Source organism: Lynx canadensis, chromosome E2, assembly GCF_007474595.2.
Source record: "Lynx canadensis isolate LIC74 chromosome E2, mLynCan4.pri.v2, whole genome shotgun sequence".
In the NCBI taxonomy this organism is placed as follows: Eukaryota; Metazoa; Chordata; class Mammalia; order Carnivora; family Felidae; genus Lynx; species Lynx canadensis.
In genome coordinates, this window is record NC_044317.1 from 51,094,565 (window position 1) to 51,118,896 (window position 24,332).

Here is a 24,332-nt window from a genome sequence, read left to right on the forward strand (position 1 = left end):
CAGAGCCTGGAGCCTGCTTCCGATTCTGTGTCTCCCTCTCTGTCGGCCCCTCCCCTGTTCATGCTCTGTCTCTCTCTGTCTCAAAAATACATAAAAACGTTTTAAAAAAATTAAAAAAATAAATAAAATCTTTAAAAAAAAAGGAAATAAAATCCAACTGAGTAAAATTTAGAGATCTCATGGGCTTTATTCAACGATTTATCAATCAGGCAGCATCCCATCCTGCAGGCCCCACCCCAGGCAGTGACCTGTCACCTCACTGTCCCTGACCTTCTCTGCCCAACAAGACTTCAGCCCAGAGCGTGTGTCTTCTCTCGCACCCAAGCGTGGGGTATCTGGTGCGGGCTCAGGGAGGCCTCACCTCTCTGAGCCACCCCAGCCTTGCTGCGCCCTCCCTGCCCCCGGCTCAAAGGTGAACAGAGCAGGGACTCCCGGGTCTCAGCTCCCGGGTCCTTAGATCCTGGGGCTCTGCCCTGTGGCCCTCGCTGATGACAGTGCAAGAATTCAACATCAGAATATCCCAGGGCCAGCCAGTGGGGCCTCCCAGGCCCACCCAGAGACAGGGCCATGAGGTCTTAGTGGGCAGTGAGGGTCCCCCGAGGGAGGAGGACAGCCACCCACGTGATTCCCTCGACAGGTTCAAAGTTTCTAACAGCTGCCTCCCTCTTTCATTATTTAAATCAGGCTATTCTGTCTCGTCCTGTCCCAGAGGCGAGAGCACAGGCTTGAGTGGAGTGTTTTGGGATGGACAGGACGAGAGGAGACCCGAACGGTGTAGAAGTCAAAAGACTATACATAGGAGAGGGGCCTTTGTTTCCAGAAGTTACAGGCCAGAGATTCAGAGATGAGGCGGTGAGGGGTGATGCTGGCCGCTTAGTCTCAAACGGTTCAGGAAACAAAAGTGAGGAAATAATATTTCCTCGTAGGGGAGATGTAAGGATTGAGTGATAGGATGTGTCATAGCTTGTAACAGTCCTTTGCATGTAACCTTTCGACGGATGGTGATTCATAGGTAAAATCACTCTCAATAATGAATAAATAAGCTGAAAAAAAATTATTGAGGATCCCCAAAGAGTTTTCATTTATGCGGGCTAGATATATATAGCGTGGCATGCTGGTAAAGCAGCTGTCTGAAGGAAAAGTAACCCCGTGATGCGGTGTTTCCATGGTGTAAATACTCCCGCCACGGCCCATTTCAAGCTACTCAAGTTTTAAAAACTGGCTCCCATGATCCTGAAAATTACCTTACATAAATTTAAACAAATTTTTAAAAGATTTAGTTATTCGTTTTGAAATAGCAATAATAAACCCACTACGTGTTAATATCAGAGCAGTGACATCATCCCCAGTCACATGGCCTCTGAAAAAGTTCACTGGACTCTGGGGAAAAGAACAGGCAAATAACATCTTGGAATTATTATGGGAATGGTTTTGCTCTTGTGGACCCCACGAAAGGATCTTAGAGACCCCCAGGGGTCTGCAGACCGTGCTTTGGGAACCTCTGGGTTAGAATTTCAGTTCTCCATTCAATCCAGTGCCCTTCTTAAAAAAAATAGATATTTTAGGGGCGGTTGAGCGTCCGGCTCTCTTTTCGTCTTAGGTCATGATTTAATGGTTTGTGAGTTTGAGCCCTGCGTCAGGCTCTGCGATGACAGTGCAGAACCTGCTTAGGATTCTTCTCTCTCTTTCTGATCTCTCTCTGAGATCATGATCTCTCTCCCCCATTCATGATCTCTCTCTCTCTCTCTCTCTCTCAAAATAAATCAATAAACTTAAAATTAAAAAAATACTTTAGATACCCTTTTATTATCATGAAATTCAGTTCACGCGCAGCATAATTTACCCGTGCATATCATCTCTAACTGAAATGCCTTGTGAGAAGTTGTCTGTAATATAAAGAAACAAAGGAGGGGCGCCTGGGTGGCTCAGTCAGCTAAACGTCCGACTTCGGCTCAGGCCGTGATCTCACGGTTCGTGGGTTCGAGCCCCGCGTCGGGCTCTGTGCTGACAGACAGCTCAGAGCCTGGAGCCTGTCTCAGATTCTGTGTCTCCCTCTCTGTCTGCCCCTCCCCTGTTTAGACTCTGTCTCTGTCTCAAAAATAAATAAACATCAAAAAAATTTAAAAAAAAAGAAGCAAAGGAAAAACTACCACGTACAGTCCTTCACAGATGCGCGTGTTTAAGAACTGAGGGGGTAGGTGGTTAGGTTTTAGAAAGGCGTCGCACATATATGGTGCATTACTGTGACAGCCCAGCTGGGGTCAGGGTGGCACTTTAGTATTTCTGCAGGGAAATGCGGGCTGGCCACATCAAAGTGGGATAAATACCGATTACCAAAAATAGCATCAGGTCAGGCTTTGCCATCCACTCAGACAAGCCTTTCCTTTTCAGTTGTTTGGATCTGGGGATTGTGAATGACCGATGGGGGGGGGGGGGAACCTGTAATTTATAAGAAATACAAGGTGCTCCATTAGGTCAGTGCTCACAGCCATAACACAGCCAGATGCTCCTGCTTTTGGCGAATTGGAAGTTTAACTTTTTTTTTTTTAACCGTTTCTTTATTTTTGAAGAGTCGGATACGGACGGAGCACGAGCGGGGGAGGGGCAGAGAGAGAGAGCGCACGGAAGACACACAGAATCCGAAGCGGGCTCCAGGCTCCGAGCTGCCAGCACAGAGCCCGACCCGGGGCTCGAACTCATGCACCCTAAGATCCTGACCTGAGCTGAAGTCAGCCGCTTAACCCACTGAGCCACCCAGGCGCCCCGTGGTGAATTACAGGTTTAGATTTAAGGTGAATGGGACAAGATTTAGTCAAATGTCTGTTTTTTTTTTCTTTACCGTTGACATTTTGGAATAAGGGCTAAATTAGACGATTCGTATGTCCATGTGGGTCGCAGGAGAAGCCAAAGCAGAGGGGTCAGCTCTGTTGTCTGGGATTCAAATATCATGATGAGGGGGGATGTTGGTGATGTGATTCTCCGAGAGAGTCAACACTCCCCAATAGCAACTGCTGTCCCAAACAGGGTATGATCTTCCCTTGATTCACGTGGACTTGCTTTTCTGGAAAATTCACAGCATATTCAAAATAGAACTAAATTCTTGCTTTTTTTTTTTTTTTAAAGATCCAGATTCTTTTTCTTTCTAATGTGTATTTATTTTTGAGAGGGGGGAGGGCCACGGGGTGGGGGAGGGGGACAGAGGATCCGAAGCGGGCTCTGAGCTGACAGCGGGGCTCAGACTCAGGAAGCCGCTTAACTGAGCCACCCACGCGCCCCAAATTCCTGCCGTTTGTCTATGAAACAGGAGTCGCTGTAGCCTCTGACAGTCACAGATCCTTCCTGCACGTACCGATTCCAGGAGGACCCAGGAAACCCTTCCTCGTCAGGGCTGTGCAACGGCGTCGCAAGAGCTGGGAGCCCCTGGCCCCGGCCACCAATGGCCAGAAACCTTACACACGTACATACCCCTCCTGGGACGCCCTGGCTGCTCACTGAGCTGTGAGAAGTATCAGCAGGTGAGCTGGGGGGCTCAGGGCCCTGGGAGATTCTCTTGCGGGGGGCGGCGGGGTGTGGGGGGGGCCAGAGCATCCACCCATCATCCCACGGCCCGGGGCAGTTACCTGCACCGACACAGACATGCACACGAGCCTCGGTACAGGGACCCGGGACGTGCGTGAGACCATACAGGCACGCGCGCGAGCTGCCTCCCATTTCGCTGATGCCAGGTGCCCTTCTTTACGGAACCCAGATGCGCACTCGTGCCAGCGCTCACCCGCGCGCCCACGTCGACAAGCCTGCGCATACCAAGGCGTGTCTAAGGCTAAGACACAGATCTCGGTCTTAAGGTCTACGCCACGTGGCTTGTTACCGACGTGCATTAACGCCAGCCTGTCTTGTGACCCCGACCTGTGCGACCCCGACATCCACGTGACACGTAGGCGCGTGGACACGTACATGGGTAGTGAAAGCGCCCGTCTGAGCCTTTCTCGTCCACCCTCCAGGCTGGAGCCCCTTGGCCAGCAGGGACAGTTCCGGTGAAATTCTCTGACCCTCCACCGGGCAGAGAGTAGATGTATCATTAAAGCTCGTGTAAATGATCGAGTGAATGATGACTAATACCGCGAACTCGCCAGGTGGCGGGCGCTGTGCGAAACACTCACATGCCTGCTCTCATCAAATCCATACCACAGGGGCGCCTGGGTGGTTCGGGGGGTTGGGCGTCCAACTCTTGATTTCGGCTCAGGTGGGATCCCAGGTCGTGGGATCGAGGCCCGTGTGGGACGCTGCGCTGAACATGGAGCCTGCTTGAGATTCTTTCTTTCTTTCCCTCTGCCCCTCCCCCCCCAATCCACACCACAGTCTAAGACGTAGGGACTATTATGATCCCCACCATACAGACGAGGAAAACTGAGATATCAGGACACTACGTAACCTTCCCAAAGTCATACATCATGTACGTGGCAGACCCTGGATTTGACCCAGGGCTCCCAAACTCCAAACGGAGCATCCTTAACCACTGGCCTCTAATTGTGAGGGGAGAGTCCCCTCCCCCAATTCCTGGGACACACTGCCATCCTTCCAGGGCAGGCACTCAGCAAGCTAGAAGAGCAGAAGGCAAGCAGCTTTCTATCATCAATTCAGAGAAGAAAAGAAACCAAAGATACACTTCGGTTTTTTTTTAAATGTTTATTTATTTTGAGAGAGAGAAAGAGTGAGAACGGGGGAGGGGCAGAGAGAGAGGGAGAGAATCTCAAGCAGAGATGTGGGGCTCAGTCTCACCAACCGGAGATCACGACCCCAGCCAAAATCAAGAGTCAGATGCTCAACTGACTGAGCCACCCGAGTGCCCCAGTAGATATACTTTAATCCCAATTTAATCCAGAAGCACGTGTCCCTGTGGGGGTGGGGTCTAGTGGACAACTAACTTTCAGGTAGAAGTAGGTGGGGGGGTTCCTCTCCCTTCCTCATCATCATGGACCCATAGTCCTTATGTTAGTGAGGATGTGCACATATTGGAACCCTTGTTCATTGCTGGTGGGAATATAAAGTGGTACAACCACTGTGGAAAACAGCTTGACAGTTCCTCAAAAGGTTAGAAATTACCAGCAATTCCGCCTTCTAGGCCTATACCCCAAAGAATTGAAAATGGGTGTTCAAGCAAATACTTGTCCATGACTGTTCATCATTCATAACAACCAAAAGACAGAAGCAACCCAAATGTCTATCAACTGATGAATGAGTAAGCAAACTGTGGTGTAGCCATACAATGGACTAATATTCACCCATAGAAAGAAATGAAGTAGAGATACAAGCTCACCCTGGGTTACTGTCTGAACCTTGCAAACATAGTGCTAAGTTAAAGAAGCCAAATTCAAAAGGCCACATAATGTACAGTTCCACTTACACGAAATATCTAAAATACATAAATCCATAGAGACAAAAAGTAGGGTAGTGGTTGCCAGGAACTGGAGAGGGCAGAGACAAGAGTGACAAGTTTTCTTTGGGGCTGATGAAAATGTTTTTGAAGTAGATACAGGTGATGGTTCCACAACACAGTGAATATACTAAATGTCACTGAACTATATACATCTTAAACCAGTTAATTTTCCATTATGTGAATTTTGCCTCAATGAAAAAAAAAAAAAAAGAGGGGCACCTGGGTGGCTGAGTCGATTGAGTGTCCGGACTTCGACTCAGGTCATGATATCATGGTTTGTGAGTTCAAGCCCCACATCAGGCTCTGTGCTGACAGCTCCGGGCCTGGAGCCTGCTTCAGATTCTGTGCCTCCCTCTCTCTCTGTCCTTCCCCTGCTCGTGCTCTCTCTCTCTCTCAAAAATAAATAAACATTGAAAAAAGAAAAAAGAAAAGAAAGAAGAAAAAGAAAGAGCTACCCCAGAAACTGAAAATAAAAAAATTCAGTTCCCCAATCACCCTGAGCACATTTCAAGTGCTCAGTAGTCACACAGGACCAGTGGCTGTCATTTGGGCCGGCAGGGATCTAGAACATTTCCATCAACTTAGAAAGTTCTGTTGGGCAACGCTGGTCTAGAGTTGCCCGCAGTCTACATCTGGCTGATTGTTCTTTCACAGTGTTGTTTAATGTGTTCGTCCGTCCACTGCCTTTCTTGTAAACGGATGGTTACATCCGGGAGCTTAATCAGATGCAGGTTCAGTTATTCTGGTGGAAGTGTTTCATCGGTGCTGTGTCCTCCCAACGGGGGGCACACCACATTCCGTGGAGTCTTGTGTGTGTATACCGGCAACAGCATCTTTCCCCTCTGATTGGCCAAGCGATGTCACGTGACCAAATGGGCCAGGGAATGCGTTCGATTTGCTTAGGAGAGCCTCCATGGTCACATGGGAAAATCATGGACGGGTGGTTCTATAACAAGGAGGGAATGGAGACTGGAAAACAATAATCCAATCTTTCCCGGGTGATATTATTTTCTATCAAATGCATATATATATATATATATATATATATATATAATTTTTTTTTTTTTTTTTTTTTTTTTTTTTTTTTTTTTTTTTTTTTTTTAGAAACGACTCTCTGGGGCGCCCGGGTGGCTCAGTCCAATAAACATCTGACTTCAGCTCAGGCCATGATCTCACAGTTCGTGGGTTCAAGCCCCGCATGGGGCTCTGTGCTGACAGCTCCTCAGAGCCTGGATGGAGGCTGCTTCGGATTCTGTGTCTCCCTCTCTCTCTCTGTCTTTCCCCTGCTCGTGCTGAGTCCCCAAGACACCGTCTTATGAAGAGTGTGGCAGGGGCACCTGGCTGGCTCAGTCAGTGAAGCGTCTGCCTCTCGATTTCCGCTCAGATCATGACCTGATCAGGGTTCGTGGTTCGAGCCCCGCCCGGGTCTCCGCGCTGACCGTGCAGAGCCTGCTTGGGATTCTCTCTCTCCGTCTCTGCTCCTCTCTTTCTCTCAAAATAAATTAATAAGCCATGATGTGAGAAAGCCCAAGCTGCCACGTGGAAAGGTCACTTGTAGGTGTTCCAGCCCCAGCCCGCCGATGAGGTCTCAGCTGACAGCTGCATCCACTGCCGGGCAGGTGGGTGGGGACGCCTCAGATCCTTCCGGCCCACAGCCCTTGAGCTGCCCCAGCCGAGGCCAGGTAGGGCAGAGACGGCTGTCTACGCCAGTCCCTGCTCGGATGGCAGTTCACGAGCAAAATAAACCTCGGGCGGTGGTTTGTTTCGGAAACTAGAGAGCTTATAGTTAGTTCTTTCGTTTAAGGGAAGGGAAAGAGGACTTCATTCAGACCTAACTCCGATGCCACTTCCTTGTACGAAAGCCTCCCGTGCTCCCATCTCCCTCACAGCGAAAGCCCAAGTCCAGGGAAAACCTAAAAACCCACCCTACACCCTACCCCACCTCTCTGACTTCATCTCCCACTCTCCCCATCCATTCTTCAGCTCCAGCCACACCGGCCTCCTTGCTGGGCCCTGAACGGTCCAACCTCAGGACCTTTGCATTTGCTGTTCTCTTAGTTTAGCACACTCTTCTCCCAGAAATCCACAGGGGTTTCCCCCTCATCTTCAAGTCTTTGCTCAAATGTCACCTTCTTACTAAGCTCTTCCATGATCAAACTATATAAAATTATAGCTTCCCCCCCCCTCCAAAAATCACTATCTCCCTCCATTCTCTGGGTTACATCTCTCTAGAGCACTTGTCACAATATAACGTACTATGTATGTCACTTATGTCTCTTTGTATAGTCTGTCTGCCCAGAGTGTAAATTCCGTGAAGGCAGGTCAGAGACCTTGACCTGTCTTGTTCACCACTGTATCCCCAATGCCTATAACGGTATGTTTGTCATTCCGTGGAAATGTGTGGGATAAATGGAATGAATGAATGAATGAATGAGGGGGTGGGTGTATTGTAGGATAAATAGATCCAGGGGAGAGGGAAGAGAAGGACAGAAAAGACTTCAACTCACCTTGAAAACAGAGGATTCCCTTTGCTCAAGGCAGAGCATATTCAAAACAAAACAACAACAACAACAAAACCACAACTTCATCCATACAACCAAATAATCAATCTCCAAACCATGTCCCTCTGGCCTCCTGAACATTTGTTTCTCCCAACGTTTCTTTATGAGCATTTTCAAAGATATAGAAGGGGCGCCTGGGTGGTGCAGTCGGTTGAGCGTCCGACTTCAGCCAGGTCACGATCTCGCGGTCCGGGAGTTCGAGCCCCGCGTCGGGCTCTGGGCTGACGGCTCGGAGCCTGGAGCCTGTTTCCGATTCTGCATCTCCCTCTCTCTCTGCCCCTCCCCCGTTCATGCTCTGTCTCTCTCTGTCCCAAAAATAAATAAACGTTGAAACAAACAAACAAACAAACAAAAAAAAAAAACATTGCCTTAGCTGCCAGGAACCGCCAAGTTAATGCTAACCTAGATTGTAGATGCCTGGTGCATCCGTACGTATTTTTAAATTCTGTTTTGATGTGTATTTAGCAAGTGCCAACTTCCCTTGGGCTCTGTCAATCCCTCGCATTGGCTCTCTGCTATGACTTGCACAGCCCCTGCTTCCGCATGTAGGACACTGCTTCCCCTGCAGCCCTTTCTAATTTAGGCCTCTTGTTTTCTCATACCCCACGTGCCTCCACACTGGAGCCTGGGAGATATTTTCTCTGTTTATCAAGATTCTTTTGAGTGAAAGCAGCTGAAATCAACTCATACTAATCTAAGCACAAAGTCAACGAATAAGGTTATATTTAACAACAACAGGCACAGCCCCAAACACCGTAATGGTTCTGAGATTAACTTGGAGTTCAGGAATGGCTGGATCCAGGCACCCAAATGCTGATGTCAAGACTGTCTTTCGCAAACTTTCATTTCTTCTGTATTGACTTTCATCTCACAAAGCCTCTTCTTTCCTGGGGACAGGGTGAGCCCCATCTGCTCCAGGGTCACCTCCCACCAGCTGGGCAACTCCAGCAGAAATACAGAACCTTTTTCTTTCCTTGCAGCAAATGTCTCCGGGTTGGTTCTCACTGGGCTAGGGTTAGGTCCCATGTCTTCCCTGAATCAATCACGGTGACCAGGGAAACAGAATAAACTGATTGGCTAGGTTTGGATCCTCCTGTCCCCGAGCCGGTGAGGGGAGGGTTAGGGCCAGCCCTATTCAAATTTAAATACAGTAAGAAGGGAGAGAAGTGGTTCCCCGCTGGTAAACTGAGTGAGATGCTGGGAAGGGGCAAACCCTATAAACTTGGGCCATAGTATCCTTTTCCCTGTCCAAAGCTGCATCTGGAATACTGGTCGGCCGTGGATTATTAGTAAACCGCTCCCCTCCAACACACAGACACACATGCGCGCGCGCGCGCACACACACACACACACACACACACACACACACACACACAGTCTGTTCCCAATCCGATCCTAATGCTTTAGCCACTCCTTGGTGACCTTGTACCCTTCCCGTCTTACTTCGCTAGTAGATACCATTTCTCTGCTCTTTTAAAAAGCTGGTGTGATTGAGTTGTACATATTTACTTGACATAAACTTGATCATTCAGCAGTGGGAACTTGAAAAGGGAGGTAGGGAGGCAAGAAGGTGGGGCTGAGGGTGCAGAGGGTGCCAGACTGGAGGAGTGGGGGTGAGGTGGGGATACTGGCTGCAGGGATGGGGGCAGAGGGGGCTGCGGACGAGAGGGAATGGTGGGGTCCATAGGGGGAGGGATTGGAGAGCTGGGGTGCGGTTGGCAGTGGGGGGGGGTGGCGAGAGGCGGGGGTTCTCGCCAGTGGATAAGGGCAGAGCTGGGCGACTTGGGAGTGGGTGGGACGGTGGTCTGAGGGGCCCCACCGGCGGTGGGAAATGGAGGGCCGGGCCGGGGGTGAGAGTTGGGGGGTGCGGTGTAAGAGTCGGAGTGAATTGGGTGGATTCGGGAGAGGGTTGGTGTGGGAACTTGGCGAGAGAGGCTGGGCCGGGAGGCGCGGCCCGGGGACCCTGCGGGCGACACTGGCGAGGAAGTCCGCGGCGAGGGGTGTGGCTGGGGGGCGGTGTGTGCAGCGGTATACCCCCCCCCCCCCCGGAGTTCTAGGTCCTCGCCTCTGGTCCCGCCTCTTTATCGGAAGTGACAGACCCATCGTCCAACCAGAGCCGCGGGCCGGGCACGCCGCAGCCAACGGTGCGGCGGGGGGCGGAGCTGGGGAGGGGGCTCGCAGGGCCAGGGGAGGGGGCGAGGGGCCTCGAAGGGCTCCGGAGCGGCGACGGCGAGCCATGGCGCTGGGGCTGCAGCGCGCAAGGTACGGGGGTTCGGGGCGGGGATGATGGAAGTCGGGGGGCTTTCCTTCTAGGGACCCCTGAGCCGGGCGGGGGATGTGCGGGTGCCGGCCAAGGACGCCCCGGGACGCGCGGTTGGAGGCACATCCCGCCGCACCCTACACCCTACCCGAGTGCAGGCGAGGGGGATTCCTCCAAGTCCCCGGCTGCCCCGCCCCTCTAGCCTGGAGTGACTTCAGGGCCGTGATCCCCACTTTCTTGCTGCCCCGAGTCCGCTTTCCCACCTGGTTGGGGTCCCCCACGGAACTGGGGGTGCTGGTGTTCGAGCAGTTCCCGGGCTTCTACGTAAGGCATTCTCCCTCCACATGTTGACATTACCGGCCTCCGAATTCCCAGAATTGAGGTGGTTCTTTGCAACCGGATCCCTGGGATCTTGGGGTGTATACAGCTATTACAGATATAGACAGCCCCTTGGAATGGGAAGTCAGATTCTGAGTTCAAGAGAAGAGACATCTCCTATAATTGGATGCTTCCCCCCCTCCCCCCCGCCAGTCTTGCGAACCTTGGGTCCCCTAGAAATAAGCAGAGGTGGGTCTCCTTTCAGAAGCTATCTGGGAATCTTCCCGGGGACCTTTTGGTAAAGGTAGAGGCACCCCTTTTCATAACAAGGAAACAGCCCGACCCACTTCCCAAAGCCTAGCCCCTTCTTTCCCTCCTCCACCCCTACTCAGTGCCTGTGACCATGGCACAACCTTATTTAGGGAATCCCCCCCCCCACCCCACCCCAGAGGGTGCTGTGTCTGATTCTGTGCAAGCAGGGAGTGTTCAGCTGGGTCCTCCTGGCCGGAGCGTAGGTGTCCGTGATCCCCTCCCAGCAGGTGCAGATCCGCTGGGTGCTCTGGGTCTGCTGCCCCGGGGGGTCTATCTGGCCATGTTTTCATGGGACCCTGGAAAATCTTGCAGGCCCTCGGTTCCCCTTGTCCAATCTGAAGCATCCGGGAAGCCTCACCCCCTTCCCTCCTCCCTGGCTTCACAGGTCTGATTGGATCTGTCCACACCCCCATGTTTTTTACCACCCCCCACCCCAAGCCGTTCCCTCCTCAGTTCTATTCCAGTCTCTGGCTCTGGGCCTGCGAGGGAACTCCATCCCACCCCTTCTGGGCCAGCCTCAGCCCAGCCCCTCCCAGCGCCCCCTCCTGGCTGGGTGGGGGCCCCCTTGGCTGAGCTGGGGCGCTCCCCTTCCCCACCAAGGCCAACCCTTTCCTGTGGTGTCATCCCAGTGCTGTGCACCACCCTCTCATAACTCGCACCCGGATCCCAGCCACGCTCCGTCCCCTCCTGCACCCCTAGGATGGCACTTGGGCCAAAGGGGGCCTAGGTGATGGTGAGTGGGCCCCCATACCTCGTCACCCCCTTCCTTCCTCCAGCTCAGGCTTACTGCCATCCCACCCTGGGAAGGGATGTTCTTGGGAAGTTCCTGATGGGTATAAGGGCCCAGGTGCCCTCCCCCCACCACGCCCCAGATCAGAGGGTTCCTGGAGAAGATAGGACCTTGGGTACAGGCACCCCACTGGATTACCACATCCTCGGGAATGAGCAGAGGCACAGGCAGAGAGACTCCTCCTGACTGGCCCCCACCCCGAGTCCCTTCTCAAACCCAAACCCTGCCTCTGGCCTCACGATGTCAAGAAGGGTCCCTGCCCAGATACAACCAAAGCCCCCCTAGATCCGCTACACTTTTTGCAAGACCCCCAATACCCAACTCAGTGTCAGAAGAGAGAGGGCCAAGGGCAGCCCTTAGTGTGCACAGGGTCTCCCTACTTTCTCATGCCTGTGTTCTCGGGTGGCAAGTTCTTCAGAGGTGGGCTTCTCCCTCTCTTGGTTGTGTGTGGGGGGGGGCACTGGGCCCCAGCCCCCATTCCCAGGCCTCACCCTGGGGCCTCCAGGCCCTGGCCCCACCCCCTGTTCTCTGCTGGAACACAGAGGAAGGGTGGCCGGGTTCCAGCTGCACGTCCCAAGCCGGGCAGAGTGCCAGGGGGCTGGACCAGGGCTGGGCATGGGGCCAGCTGGGGAGACTGGCCAGCTGGGGAAATCCGGAGGCAGCAGAGGTGGGACACGGGGAAGGGACTGAGGCCACGGGGCCAAGGAGGGGCAGGGCAGGGGCCCCTGGGGTGGACATGCCCCCCAAGCCATGGCATCTAAGAGCACAGGCCGAGTCAGGTTCGAATCCCAGCTCATCTGCTTCCTGGGTGCGTGGCCTTGTGTCAGTGACTGCCTCTCTGAGCCTCAGTCACATATCCTGGAAGATGGGGATCATCCCTCCCCTCCACTGCACCACATCAGGATGAGGAGCAGTGAGGAAACCGATCTTTGGGGCAGAATACTCCCTAGGTGTGCGAAAGTCACGTGTGTAATCACACACACCACACCATAGGCCTCCCTGGTGCGCAAGAGGCTCCTCAGCCTTCCGTTCCTGATGTGGACCAAGAGGGGATAACAGAAAGTTTAAGTCTCTCCTGGCACTCCCCAATCGCCAGGCCCCCTTCTGAGTCCTTGCCGTATGGTAATTCATTTAATCTTTAAAACAACCCTGGTGAGGTTGTGTTGCGATGCTCGATGCTCGGGGAAGCCCTGCGACTTGTCCAAAGTTACACAGCTAGGACGTAGTGGGAGTCCCAAACCTGAGGAACGAGTCCCTACTCTGTTTAAACGAAAGGCTGAACAAGTCCCTACCCCATTTAACGAAAGGCCGGAGACCCAGGCCCGGAGACCCAGGCAGCTCTGAAGCCAGTGAGAGGCCCACACTTCCCGTCAGAAGAACATCCAGAGAATAGGCTGGGAGCTAGAAGGAGGGTCCTGCCGCAGCCACCAGCTGGCTCCTTCTATCGAAGTCTGCCACAGACAGGATTACAGAGCCCAGCTGCCCAGGAGGTGGGGGGCCAGCCCCACCCCCATTCCTGTTCCTACTCCCTCCGTCTGGGCCCCCAGCTCAGGGAGGCCCGCCCACCCCCACCCTCTGGGCAGGAAGACAAACAGGGCTGGAACAGAACGGGACAGGACGGAATGTCCTCTGGGCAGAGCAGGACTGGAGGCCCCTGCCTCCCACCAGCCAGGAGGGAGGGAATGGGGGGGGGTGATTGCTGGCTCCCTCCACCCCTCCACCCAGCCTGCCCCCTTCTGTGCCTCCCACTGGCTGCGGTTTTTTCCCCCAGCAGCCTGACAGGACAGTCCCCTTCCCTCTCCCCATCCGTGCCTGTGGGTGGGGCTTCAGATCTGCTTGGAGGGCGAGGTTGATGCCATCCCCAGGAGTGGCCTCTGGTTTTTGGAAGGGACAACCTCCCTTCCTAGAGTTAGTTCTGCTTCCCTGGGCTGGGTCACCAGGAAGGGATCAGAGAATGAAGGCATTGGAACCTCACTGCCTAAGTTCAAATCCCAGCTCTGTCAGTTACTGGCTTTGTGACTTTTGGGGCAAAGGACTTTCCCTGTCAGAGCCCCAGTTTCCACTCTGTGACATGGAGGTTTAAAGTGCCTCCTGGAATTGAATGAGTACACATAGGCAGAGTACTTAGAACAGTGCAAGACACATGCATGTTTAGCAAATTATAGCTGCTTATTAATGGCTTTCTCAATATGATAAGTACAGAGAAGATTAGGGGCGCCTGGATGGCTCAGTCGGTTAAGCATCTGACTGCTGATCTCAGCTCAGGTCTTGATCTCAGGGTCGTGAGTTCAAGCCCTGCACTGGGCTCCGTGCTGGGCCTAAAGCCTACTTTAAAAAATTACATATATATATAGGGGCACCTGGGTGGCTCAGTCAGTTACGTGTCTGACTTGGACTCAGGTCATGATCTCACAGTTCGTGAGTTTGATATATATACACACACACACACACACACACACACACACACACACGTGTGTGTGTGTGTGTATTCAGAGAGGGAGAAGATTATATATACTATATGTAATATACTCTATAATTTTTCTTTTTTCAAAAAACCATGCAGTTTGGATTTGGACACTTAAGACAGTGGCGGTAGCAGAGAGAAGCACTAACCTGGAGATAAACCCAGAGCCACAGAACAGAGAAACGTGAAGAGTTCAGGCCCACCATTGTTCAAACCTGGCTTCACTCGTTAGGGGCAAGCGCTGTGCCTCTCTGTGCCTTGGTTTTCTCGTCTGTTCAATGGGGATAATGTTATTGCCTTCTTGCTGGGGTTGTCTGAGGTCTAAGTGGGTTCAGGTCTTTTACCTCCTTGGCCTGGGGACTGACAGTACATGCGGGATAAGTGGCAGATATTTGTGACAAAACAGTACTCATCCGTCTACCCCCAACCCCACGTGCAGAAGTCAGGCATTTGAAATGGATTAAAGGGCAGGGGTGAGTGGTTAGCCGTTGGCTTCACAGAACACTGGGGTTGGTTTGCTGTGTCACATCGGCAGGGCCCCTGGTGGTGGGTGGTTGGACTTTGAGATCTGTGTTCTAAGATTCTGAGGATTCAGCTCAGCTGAGGAGGGGAAAGGGCAGGAGAGAGGGTTCCGGGAGGCTGTAGGGTAGGGGGCCTGGAGGCTGCTGACATCACGCCCCCTCCCTTCCCTGGCTGGGGGCCAGCTCCGCCGGCCCTCTCCCAGCAGGAGGCCACCCTGTCCCCGAGGCGTCCCGGGCCCGGGGAATTGACAGCAGATAAGTCAGGGAGGGGACAGCGGCCCTTAGGCACGCCTCGGAGAGAAGCAAGGCGCTGGGGGCAGCAAGCGCCGGCGCGGGGACAGATAAAACCCGCGGCCGGGGAGCTGCCCCGGAGTATAACCCTCGCGGACCTAGAGAGCTCCGGGAACTCGCCCGGGCCACACAGCGGGACCTGCACGGTCGCGGCCCTGCCCTCTGTGAGCCCGGGCCCCGTGTGGCAGCGCCCCGCGCGCATGTCCCATCCAACTCTTTCCCTTCCGGGGGCGCCGCCAGTGACCGCTGCCGATGCCCGCAGGTCGAGCACCGAGCTGCGCAAGGAGAAGTCCCGGGATGCGGCCCGCAGCCGGCGCAGCCAGGAGACCGAGGTGCTGTACCAGCTGGCGCACACGCTGCCCTTCGCGCGCGGGGTCAGCGCCCACCTGGACAAGGCTTCCATCATGCGCCTCACCATCAGCTACCTGCGCATGCACCGCCTCTGCGCCGCAGGTGAGCCACGCCCCCCGGGGGGTTCCCACCTCGGCGAGGCCCCGCCCCCACGGCGCCCCGGCGGGGCCCCACCCCCTGGGAGGTGCTTCCCCGGCGGGGCCCCGCCCTCTCCGTAGTCTCTCACGTGAGGCCCCGCCCCTTGGGAAAGCCCCACCTCCTTCTAGGTGGCCCTCCTTGAGGAATAGGAGGCCGGCTAACTCCCTGGGGTGATTCAGCCCTTAGGATTTGGGAGACCTTCTTGCAACGAATCCCCCAGGGAGGCTTAGCTGCCCGATTTTTAATGCCTTCTTGAGAGAGTGCCCTCCCCAGCTCCCTAAGGTCCATGACCCCTCCCCTTAGCCATCCTCTTGAATTCCCATCCAGTTGGAATTCTACCCTGCAGGAGGCTTTCACACACACACACACACACACACACACACACACACACACTTTGGAATCCTCAGGACTTTATTTATGAGGAATGTGGAGCCCACAAGACTTCACTACCCCCAAAGAATTTTATTTCTCTGGGAAGCACTGCCCCCTTAGAATTCTGTCACCTGGAAGCCCTTGCTTCTTTAGAATTCTGTCCATCTAGAAGGTCCTGCCCCAAGAATTCCGAACCCCCCCCCGACCCCCCCGGGAGTCTCGGGCCCCCTTAGAATTCTGACGCCCTCAAGCTCCCGGCCCCTTCAATGTTGATCTCCTGGGAATCCCATCTTTTCAGAATTCTGCCCTCCTAGGAAGCCTACCCCCCTTAGAATTCTATTCCCGTGGGAGACCCCCCACCGCCTTAGAATTCTGTGTCCCCGGCAAGCCCTGCCCCCTTAGGATTACAATCCTTGGCGGCCCTGCCCTCTTCCTTGGGGACTCCAAGCCGCTGGCATATGTTTCTTGCTCACCTGGGGGTACCTAGAAGCTCTTCTGAGTGAGGGAAGGCAGAGGGAGGCTGGCCAGGGTGGATCCATGGCTGACTAGACACACCCCATCCACCCTGGCCCTGACACCAGGGGAGTGGAACCAGGTGGGAGCAGGGGGAGAAGCTCTGGATGCCTGCTACCTGAAGGCCCTGGAGGGCTTCGTCATGGTGCTCACTGCCGAGGGAGACATGGCTTACCTGTCGGAGAATGTCAGCAAACACCTGGGCCTCAGTCAGGTGAGAGGCGCTGCCTGCCTTGTGCCTGGCCCTGGGCAGGCGATGCCGGGATATCCAGAGGTGACCGAGACTGCCCTAGCCCTGCCCTGACAGGGTTCACCGTACAGAGGGGAGGCAGACGTGTCACCAGACAGGAGGACTCAGAATGATCAGGGCTGGGATGGGGCACCCTAGGGGGCTGTGTGAGCCAGGGGAAGGGGTGGGGGGGGGGTTACCTGACCCAGCCTCAGGGGGAATCGAGGGCCTCCTGGAAAAGAAGACACCTGAGCTGAAACCCCAAGGACTTAGCCAGTCAGAAGGTAGGGCGAATGGATGGGAACAGCGAAGGCTGGGAATGTGCATGGCTGAGGGAACAGAATATGCAAAGGCCCAGAGGTGAGATAAAACAGAGCATTTGGAGGAAATCGAGATGCTTCTCCTGGCTAAGTGCAGAGTGCAAGGGGAGGGGTGAGAGGAAAAAAAAAAAAAATCCTGAGGTCAACAGAGCTAGGTAATTTAGGACCAAAGCAGGTTTACTGCCAGGGCACTGGGGAGCCATAGAAGGATTTTCAGCAGGGGAGAGGCTGTGGGAGAGGTAGAATAGGACTTACGTTTTGGAAAGCTCTCTCTAGGTGTGCCCAGAGGTAGAGTTGGAGGCTGGGATTAGAGGCTGAGGGTCCACAGGGAGCGGTGCTGGGCCCCGGGTAAGAGAAGAGGGGCCTGAGCAGGGGTCTGGGGATGGGGAGGCAGGAGATATGGGTGGGGAACTGATTTCAGCTCATCCATACAGCATGCCCCACGGGAGGGTTACCCTTCTTTTTCCTGTTTCACATAAACGGACTCCATACTTGGACCCTATCTCCTGCTTTGTTATCCCACTCTTGGTACCATTTCAGCCCGAACTTGGGGGTTCAGAGAGATGAATGTCCCAAGGCCCCGAAGCTAGGAAGTGGCAGGGCCAGGATTTGAATCCAGCTACAAAGGGGCTGTTAGAGGAGAGAGAGCTCTCTTCCCCTGGTCCACACCACCATCTGATGCCCCTCCGGCCAGCGCCAGGCTCATTGCCTGAACTGAAACAAGCTGAGTCCTTGGCTTGCCAAACAGGTGGGATTTGAATGGGGTCTCACCTCAGGGCCTTTGCACTTGCGGTTCCCTCTTTCCAGAACACTCCAGAGAGCCACACGACCACCTCGCTGGCTTGGCTCAGCGATTTCTTTCACTATCACAGGCCCTGACTGCTGCCTCTAAGATAGCAGCCATCATTTCACTGCCTAACCTTGATGTTCTTCGTATCACTTCCTCTCTTGCTTTATAACTGTGGCGTTTGATGTGTTTGCTCATCGGCCATCTCCCCTAGTAGCCAGTAAGCTCCGAGAGGCAGGGATTTTGCCTGCGTGGCCACAGCTTTGCTTACCATTTAGAAGAGGGCTTGGCAAACAGCAGGTCCTCAAGAAGTAGTTGCTGAGTGAGTGAGTGAGTGAGTGAGTGAGTGAGAGAAAAGCCTGGGAAAGTAATCCAGGCTCACGAATTGGGGCGGGGGGAGAATCGGGGGGGAAGGGCAGTGAGGACAGGAAGGAGGAGTTGGGTCAGAGGCCCTGGTGAAAGTGCGCCTCCTCCCAGACACCTCCTGCTTCCCTCCCTGGCAGCTGGAGCTCATCGGACACAGCATCTTTGATTTCATCCACCCCTGTGACCAACAGGAGCTCCAGGACGCCCTGACCCCCCGGCCGAGTGAGTTCCCTGGAGGCCTCTGTCCCCTGGTTATAGAAGCTGAGGCTTTCCCCCCGCATATCCCGTTTCTCCAGACTCCGAGAAATGGGAAGAGGCGACCCGGCCCGGCCCTGGGGTGTCGGCCAGGAGCACTCCCTAGCCCTGGGGCCCTCCCTGGTTCCAGGTCTCAACTGTGGGAATGAGGCCGGGGAGACTTTAGTCAAGTCTGTCCAGAGCCGCCCAGCGACCCGCTCACCCCCTTCCCCGTGGCCCTTCCCCAGGTCTGTCCAAAAAGAAGCCAGAGGCCCCCACCGAGCGGTGTTTCTCTTTGCGCATGAAGAGTACCCTCACCAGCCGCGGGCGCACCCTCAACCTCAAGGCGGCCACCTGGAAGGTGGGCAGGGCCTGGCCTGGAGGAGGGTGAGGGGCCTGGGGGCCTGCTGGGGCTGGGCCTGAGCCCGAAAGTTCTCCCAGCGTGTTGCGAGTGCGGGGATCCTGTGGGGCGCCCTCGGGCTGAATCTAGACGGCTGGGTGTCCGTGGAGCCGGAGGGCTGGGAGTCCTTGTGTCCTTTCTGAGCCTGTGGGCCTGGGGCTGGGGGTCCTCAGCCTTCGGTGCCTGGAGTCTCCACGGGGCTGGAATCTGGGGTCTTCAGAGCTCCCTGAGTCTCAGAATCTGGATCAGAACCTCCTTAGGTCAGGGGTTTGTTCTCGGCTCCCGGTGGGGCACCTAGAGACATACCTCCCAGGCCCATGGGAACCCCAGGCCCATGTGCATCACCGCCTTTGCCTGCCCCCCCCCCCATCCCAACTAGGTGCTATACTGTTCTGGACACATGAGGGCCTACAGGCCCCCTGTGCAGACTTCCCCCGAAGGGAGCCCCAACTTGGAGCCGCCCCTGCAATGCCTGGTGCTCATCTGTGAAGCCATCCCCCACCCGGGCAGCCTGGAGCCCCCGCTGGGCCGGGGGGCCTTCCTCAGCCGCCACAGCCTGGACATGAAGTTCACCTACTGTGATGAGAGGTGGGCAGGAGCCCCGCGGCCCCCCCACCCCCTCCCCTGGCCCAGACCCTCCTCTTTCTTCATGCCTAGCTCTGGCCCATCCACCACCCCCTGCCCTGCCCCCACTGTTCTCCCTCTGGTCCACTTCCGTCTGTCTCTGATGCCATCCGTCTCTGTCTCTGTGTGACTGTCTGTGAATCCTCTGTGGGTCTTTTGGCCTTGGGTTTTCTCCTGGTCTGTCTCTGAGTCTTTGTTCCTCCCTCTCCTTCCTGTTTCGGCATCTTCCCTCCTTCCCTCACCCTGGAGTTGTGCTCGGGAATGGCAAGTCTGGGCTCAGACGGCTTGGGTTTAAAGCCTGGCCGTGTACTCTTGGCCGGAGGCCATCGCATCTCTGTGCCGCGCTCTCATCTGTCCCGGGAAGTGACCAGAGTCTCCTTAGAGCACCTGTTCCGAGCACCCAGTGTGTTGCCTGGGAGAGAGTTCTAGAGAAGCGTATTTTGGTTTTACTGAAAAAAAATTTTTGTTAATGTTTATTTTTGGATTTTTTTTTAAAATTTTTTAAGGTTTATTTATTTTTGGATTAAAAAAATTTTTTTGAGGTTTATTTCTGGATTTTTAAAAAAAATTTTTTTAAGGTTTATTTATTTTTCAGAGACAGAGAGAGACAGAGCGTGAGCGGGGGAGGGGCAGAGAGAGACGGGGACACAGGATCCAAAGCAGGCTCCAGGCTCTGAGCTGTCAGCCCAGAGCCCGACGCGGGGCTCGAACTCACGGACTGTGAGATCATGACCTGAGCCGAAGTCAGATGTCCAACTGACTGAGCCATCCAGGTGCCCCTAGACGTGTCTATGTTTAATCATCAGCAGCATGATTACTTTCTATTGGGTTTTTCCTCTCTTACTGTGACTTCCTTTCTTCCTTTCTCTTCCCTGCTCCTTCGCTCTCTCCCTCTCTTTACTCTTCCCATTCCCTGCCCCACCCCCACCTCGTACTGATTTCCTGCTGCCGTAGCGGTCACCACAAAACCAAGTGGCTCAAAACGACATACAGTCACGACCTCAGAGTTCCTGAGGTCCAGAAGCCTGAAACGAGTCTTATGGAGCTAAAGTCGAGGGCTGCATTCCTTCTGGAGGCTCCTTGCCTCAAAAACTTCCGGAATCTTCCTCCATTCCTTGGTTTGGGGCCCCTTTCTCCAACTTCAGAACACACGGCCCGCCCCCCCCCCCCCCGCCTCCATCAACACCTGCCCTGGACAGAGTATTCCTCTGTGAGGGCCCCTGTCACCACACTGGGCACACCCGGATCATCCAGGTGAAGCGCGACATCTCAAGATCCTTCACTTAATCATCCCCTGTGCCCAGCACGGTCCCCTTTGCCACCTGAGGCCTCATAGTCGCAGGGTCCGGGGATGGGGAGGTGGATCTCTCCCGGGGCCGTCATTCAGCCCAGCATGCCTCTTTTTCCATTTCTTACTCTCCCTTTCTCTGCATTACGACCCTGTCTCTCTCTGTCTTGCTGGCTGGTCCCCCGTGTCCCCCAGCCCCACCCTCCACCCACCGTCCACCTCAGCCAGTCCAACTGACCAGGCCCCACTGCACCCACCCCAGGATCGCGGAGGTGGCCGGCTACAGCCCCGATGACCTGATCGGCTGCTCCGCCTACGAGTACATCCATGCTCTGGACTCGGACGCCGTTGGCCAGAGCATTCACACCTGTACGTGAGACTCCCCGGCAGTCTGCGACCGGCCCCCCAGCTCCCCACGCTCCAGGGAGCCCCGCTCCCAACCCAGACACCAGCTCCCTGCTCCCCACGCCCCAAGGAACCTTCTCTGCCCCGGCTCCCGCATCCCCAACCCCCTGCCCCCAGAGCCTCCTCTCCCCGTTTGCCCCTTCTGGGGCCCTGACCCCTCCCCGTCCCCCTTCCCCAGTGCTGAGCAAGGGCCAGGCAGTAACGGGGCAGTATCGCTTCCTGGCCCGGAGTGGTGGCTATCTGTGGACCCAGACTCAGGCCACAGTGGTGTCAGGGGGCCGGGGTCCCCAGTCTGAGAGCATCGTCTGCGTCCACTTCTTGATCAGGTAAGTGGGAGGGGGCGGGGCGGCTGTGTGTGTGGGTCTGGCCTGCATGTGTGTGGATAGGTGTGTGCGTGTGTCAGGCACACATCCGTGAGAGGGAGTATTCACATGTACGTGTACACAGAACGTGTGACCGAATGCGCACAGGTATGTGCGTGGGTGTGCCCGCTGTTCATTTAAATTAAACAAGAGTCCGTTCAAATCAAAGTAAATCTAGCAGAATCACGGGGGCTTTGCTGCCTTTTAAAAATTGAAGTATAGGGGTGTCTGGGTGGCTCAGTCGGTTAAGCGTCCAACTTCGGCTCAGGTCACGATCTCGCGGTCCGTGAGTTCGAGCCCCGCCTTGGGCTCTGTGCTGACAGCTCAGAGCCTGGAGCCTGTTTCAGATTCTGTGTCTCCCTCTCTCTCTGCCTCTCCCCTCCTCACGCTCTGTCTCTCTCTCTTTCTCTCAAAAATAAACATTAGAAAAACATTTTAAAAATGGAATATAATAAATTCACTCTTTTTGGTATACAGTTCTATGAGTTTTGACAAAGGCCCGGGATTGTGTAACCACTTTCACAATCAAGCTATAGAAAATTGCCCCAAAACATTCTGTCATAGTGAACCCCCCCACCCACCCTCAGTCCCTGGCAACCACCGAACTGTTCTCTGACCCTAGAATTTTGCCTTTTGCGGAATGTCATGTTCATGGAATCCTATGGTATGTAACCTTTTGGTTCTGGCTTTTTTCAGTTAGCATAATATATTTAAATTGTATCTATGTTATATTTGTCAGTAGCTCCTTTTTAAAAAAAATTTCTTTTAATGCTTATTTATCTTGAGAGAGAGAGACAGACAGACAGAGTTTGAGCAGGGGAAGGGTAGAGAGAGAGAGAGGGAGAGAGAGAGAGAGAGAAAATCCCAAGCAGGCTCCATGCTGTCAGCACAGAGCCTGACACGGGGCTCGAACCCATGAACCATGAGATCGTGACGTGAGCCGGAATCAAGAGTCCGTCGCTCAACCGACTGAACCACCCAGGCGCCCCAGTGGCTCCGTTTTCACGCTGAGTGGCGATCTGTGGTGTGAATATGAACAGACCAGTTGGTTTCTCCATTCACCCGTTGGAGGCCATTTGGGCCGTTTCCAATTTTGAGTGATTACGAAGAAAGCTACTGTAAATGTTCTCGTACGAGATTTTGTAAGCTCATGTTTTCATTTGCCTTGGGTAAACACCTAGGCGTGGAACGGATGGGTCGTATGGTCAGTGTATGTTTAACTCCATCTCCCGAGAAGGCTGTGCCATTTTGCATTCCTACCTGCAGCGTGAAGGTTCCTCTGCACGGCTGCCAGCATTTCGTTCTGTCTGGTTCTGTCTCGTTTTGTTTCATTCTACCGGGCGTACAGGCTTTCCCCCACTGCGTCAAGCATTTAGAAGTTTCCCACTGTGACAACATGGTGACGAGGGCGGCACGGGAGCACCTAAGACAGGGTGAATTACAGCTTTTCTCTGAAGATTACCTTCCAGCTCATGGTATCAGTTTCTAAAGCCTCAGGAGTTTCCCTGTGTCTTTTTTGATCAAGGACGCGTTCTGGTAGAAAACAGAAGTGGGTAACAGGTGCATCCGCACAAGTCTTTTGTGTTGCACAAGAATACGGGGCTGATTACCTTTGGAATGCCCTCACTTTCACACCTTTTCAAATCAGAACCTTTGAATAACTTGCAGATGTGGAAAGAGGTCTGGCCATTTGTCACTGCAAAGGAGAGGGGGTCCTGCCCCCCTCTCTGCTCAAAACCCCTTTCATTCATTGTGAAGGTTTGCCTTTCTGTGGCCAGGCCCCGTGATTGCAGTCTTCTGCACTCTAGGCAAAGAGCAGGCCTGGGAAGTTCAGTTTTGTTGCAGAAATGGGTGAGGAATGAATAGGAGTTTGCCTAATATCAGCGACATAAGGAGCCTATGGTACTAATCATCCTTGTTCTTCGCACGTGTGGTGTGGTGTGCACTTGGGTAGCTATTTGTGTGTACGCGGGCACGTCTATTCTGTCGTGTAAAAATCCCTCCCCTTCCAGACCTGAGCCTCCTTCCACTGCAGTAAGCGATTCCGTTACAAAAATACGCCTCAAGGGGCGCCTGCGTAGCTCAGTCGGTTAAGTGTCCGGCTCTCGATTTCAGCTCGCGTCAGGATCTCATGGTTCGTCAGTCTGAGCCCCGTGTTGGGCTCTGTGCTGGCAGGGCAGAGCCTGCTTGGGATTCTCTCTCTCCACCCTCGCCCCTCCCCTGCGTGTGCGCGCGCGTGTGCGCATGTGCGCGCGTGTGCGCATGCGCTCTCAAAATAAACACTCACAAAACAAAAAATGCAACTCATTCCTACGCGGCCCCGCTGAATCTTCAGCACCTAGAACAGCGCCTGGCACCTGGTAGGTGTTCGACAAACAAGAATCGCAAATATTTATGTAGCGCTCACCAGGTACCAGGCCCGGTTCTCTGCATTTTATGTGTGTTGGTCAATTTAAGCCTCCTAACGACCTGGGGAGAAGGTGTTATTGCTATTCCCTCTTTCCAGAGGAGGCAAATGAGGCACAGAGAGGTTCAGCCACATGCTCAAGGCCGCACAGCTTGAACGTGGCACCGCTGAGATTTGAACCCAGGCCTCAGGCTGTCGAGCCGCTGTTCTTAGCCAGCAGGCAATACACGTTGTCTAGGAAATGTTATGGAATGAACGATTGTGCCAAATACGCACGTGTGAGCCTTAGAGCATGGCTTATGCACAGCTGTCTTGTGTATACACTTGGGTGTATATGAGTGTTCCTGTTTGCGCTTGTGTGTACCGTGTGTGTATAGGTGTGGCTGTGCGGCCTTGTGTTTTTCAAAGGGGATGGGGTGGCTTTGGTCCAGCCTAAATGGGGATGTTTCCAGCCCAGAAGGGGTTCCGTGAGGGTGGGGAAGGGTCCTAGTGTCTCAAACAGCTCATGGGAGGACCATCCACCTGCCATCCTGGGTATTTTTATGCAAATGAGGGCCTGGTTCTCAGCCCCCAGACCAATTC

General features: G+C 54.2%; 2 protein-coding genes across 2 annotated transcripts in view; one reads left to right on the plus strand and one right to left on the minus strand.

Moving 5' to 3' along the window:
• LOC115502547 (insulin growth factor-like family member 3) overlaps positions 1–2,628 on the minus strand; it is a 42,867-nt gene extending 40,239 nt beyond the window's left edge. The window contains exon 1 of the mRNA XM_030298034.1: positions 2,624–2,628. The gene's annotated coding sequence lies outside the window, so the exon portion shown is untranslated. The remainder of the gene's footprint in view (positions 1–2,623) is intronic.
• The window catches only part of HIF3A (hypoxia inducible factor 3 subunit alpha), a 63,560-nt gene that overhangs the window by 21,969 nt on the left and 17,259 nt on the right, over positions 1–24,332 (plus strand). Inside the window, exons 3-9 of the mRNA XM_030298040.1 lie at positions 3,305–3,515; positions 15,217–15,407; positions 18,168–18,252; positions 18,513–18,625; positions 19,044–19,252; positions 20,839–20,945; positions 21,160–21,307. Of these exons, the coding sequence (XP_030153900.1) occupies positions 15,252–15,407; positions 18,168–18,252; positions 18,513–18,625; positions 19,044–19,252; positions 20,839–20,945; positions 21,160–21,307 (818 nt within the window). The 5' untranslated portion in view covers positions 3,305–3,515; positions 15,217–15,251. The remainder of the gene's footprint in view (positions 1–3,304; positions 3,516–15,216; positions 15,408–18,167; positions 18,253–18,512; positions 18,626–19,043; positions 19,253–20,838; positions 20,946–21,159; positions 21,308–24,332) is intronic.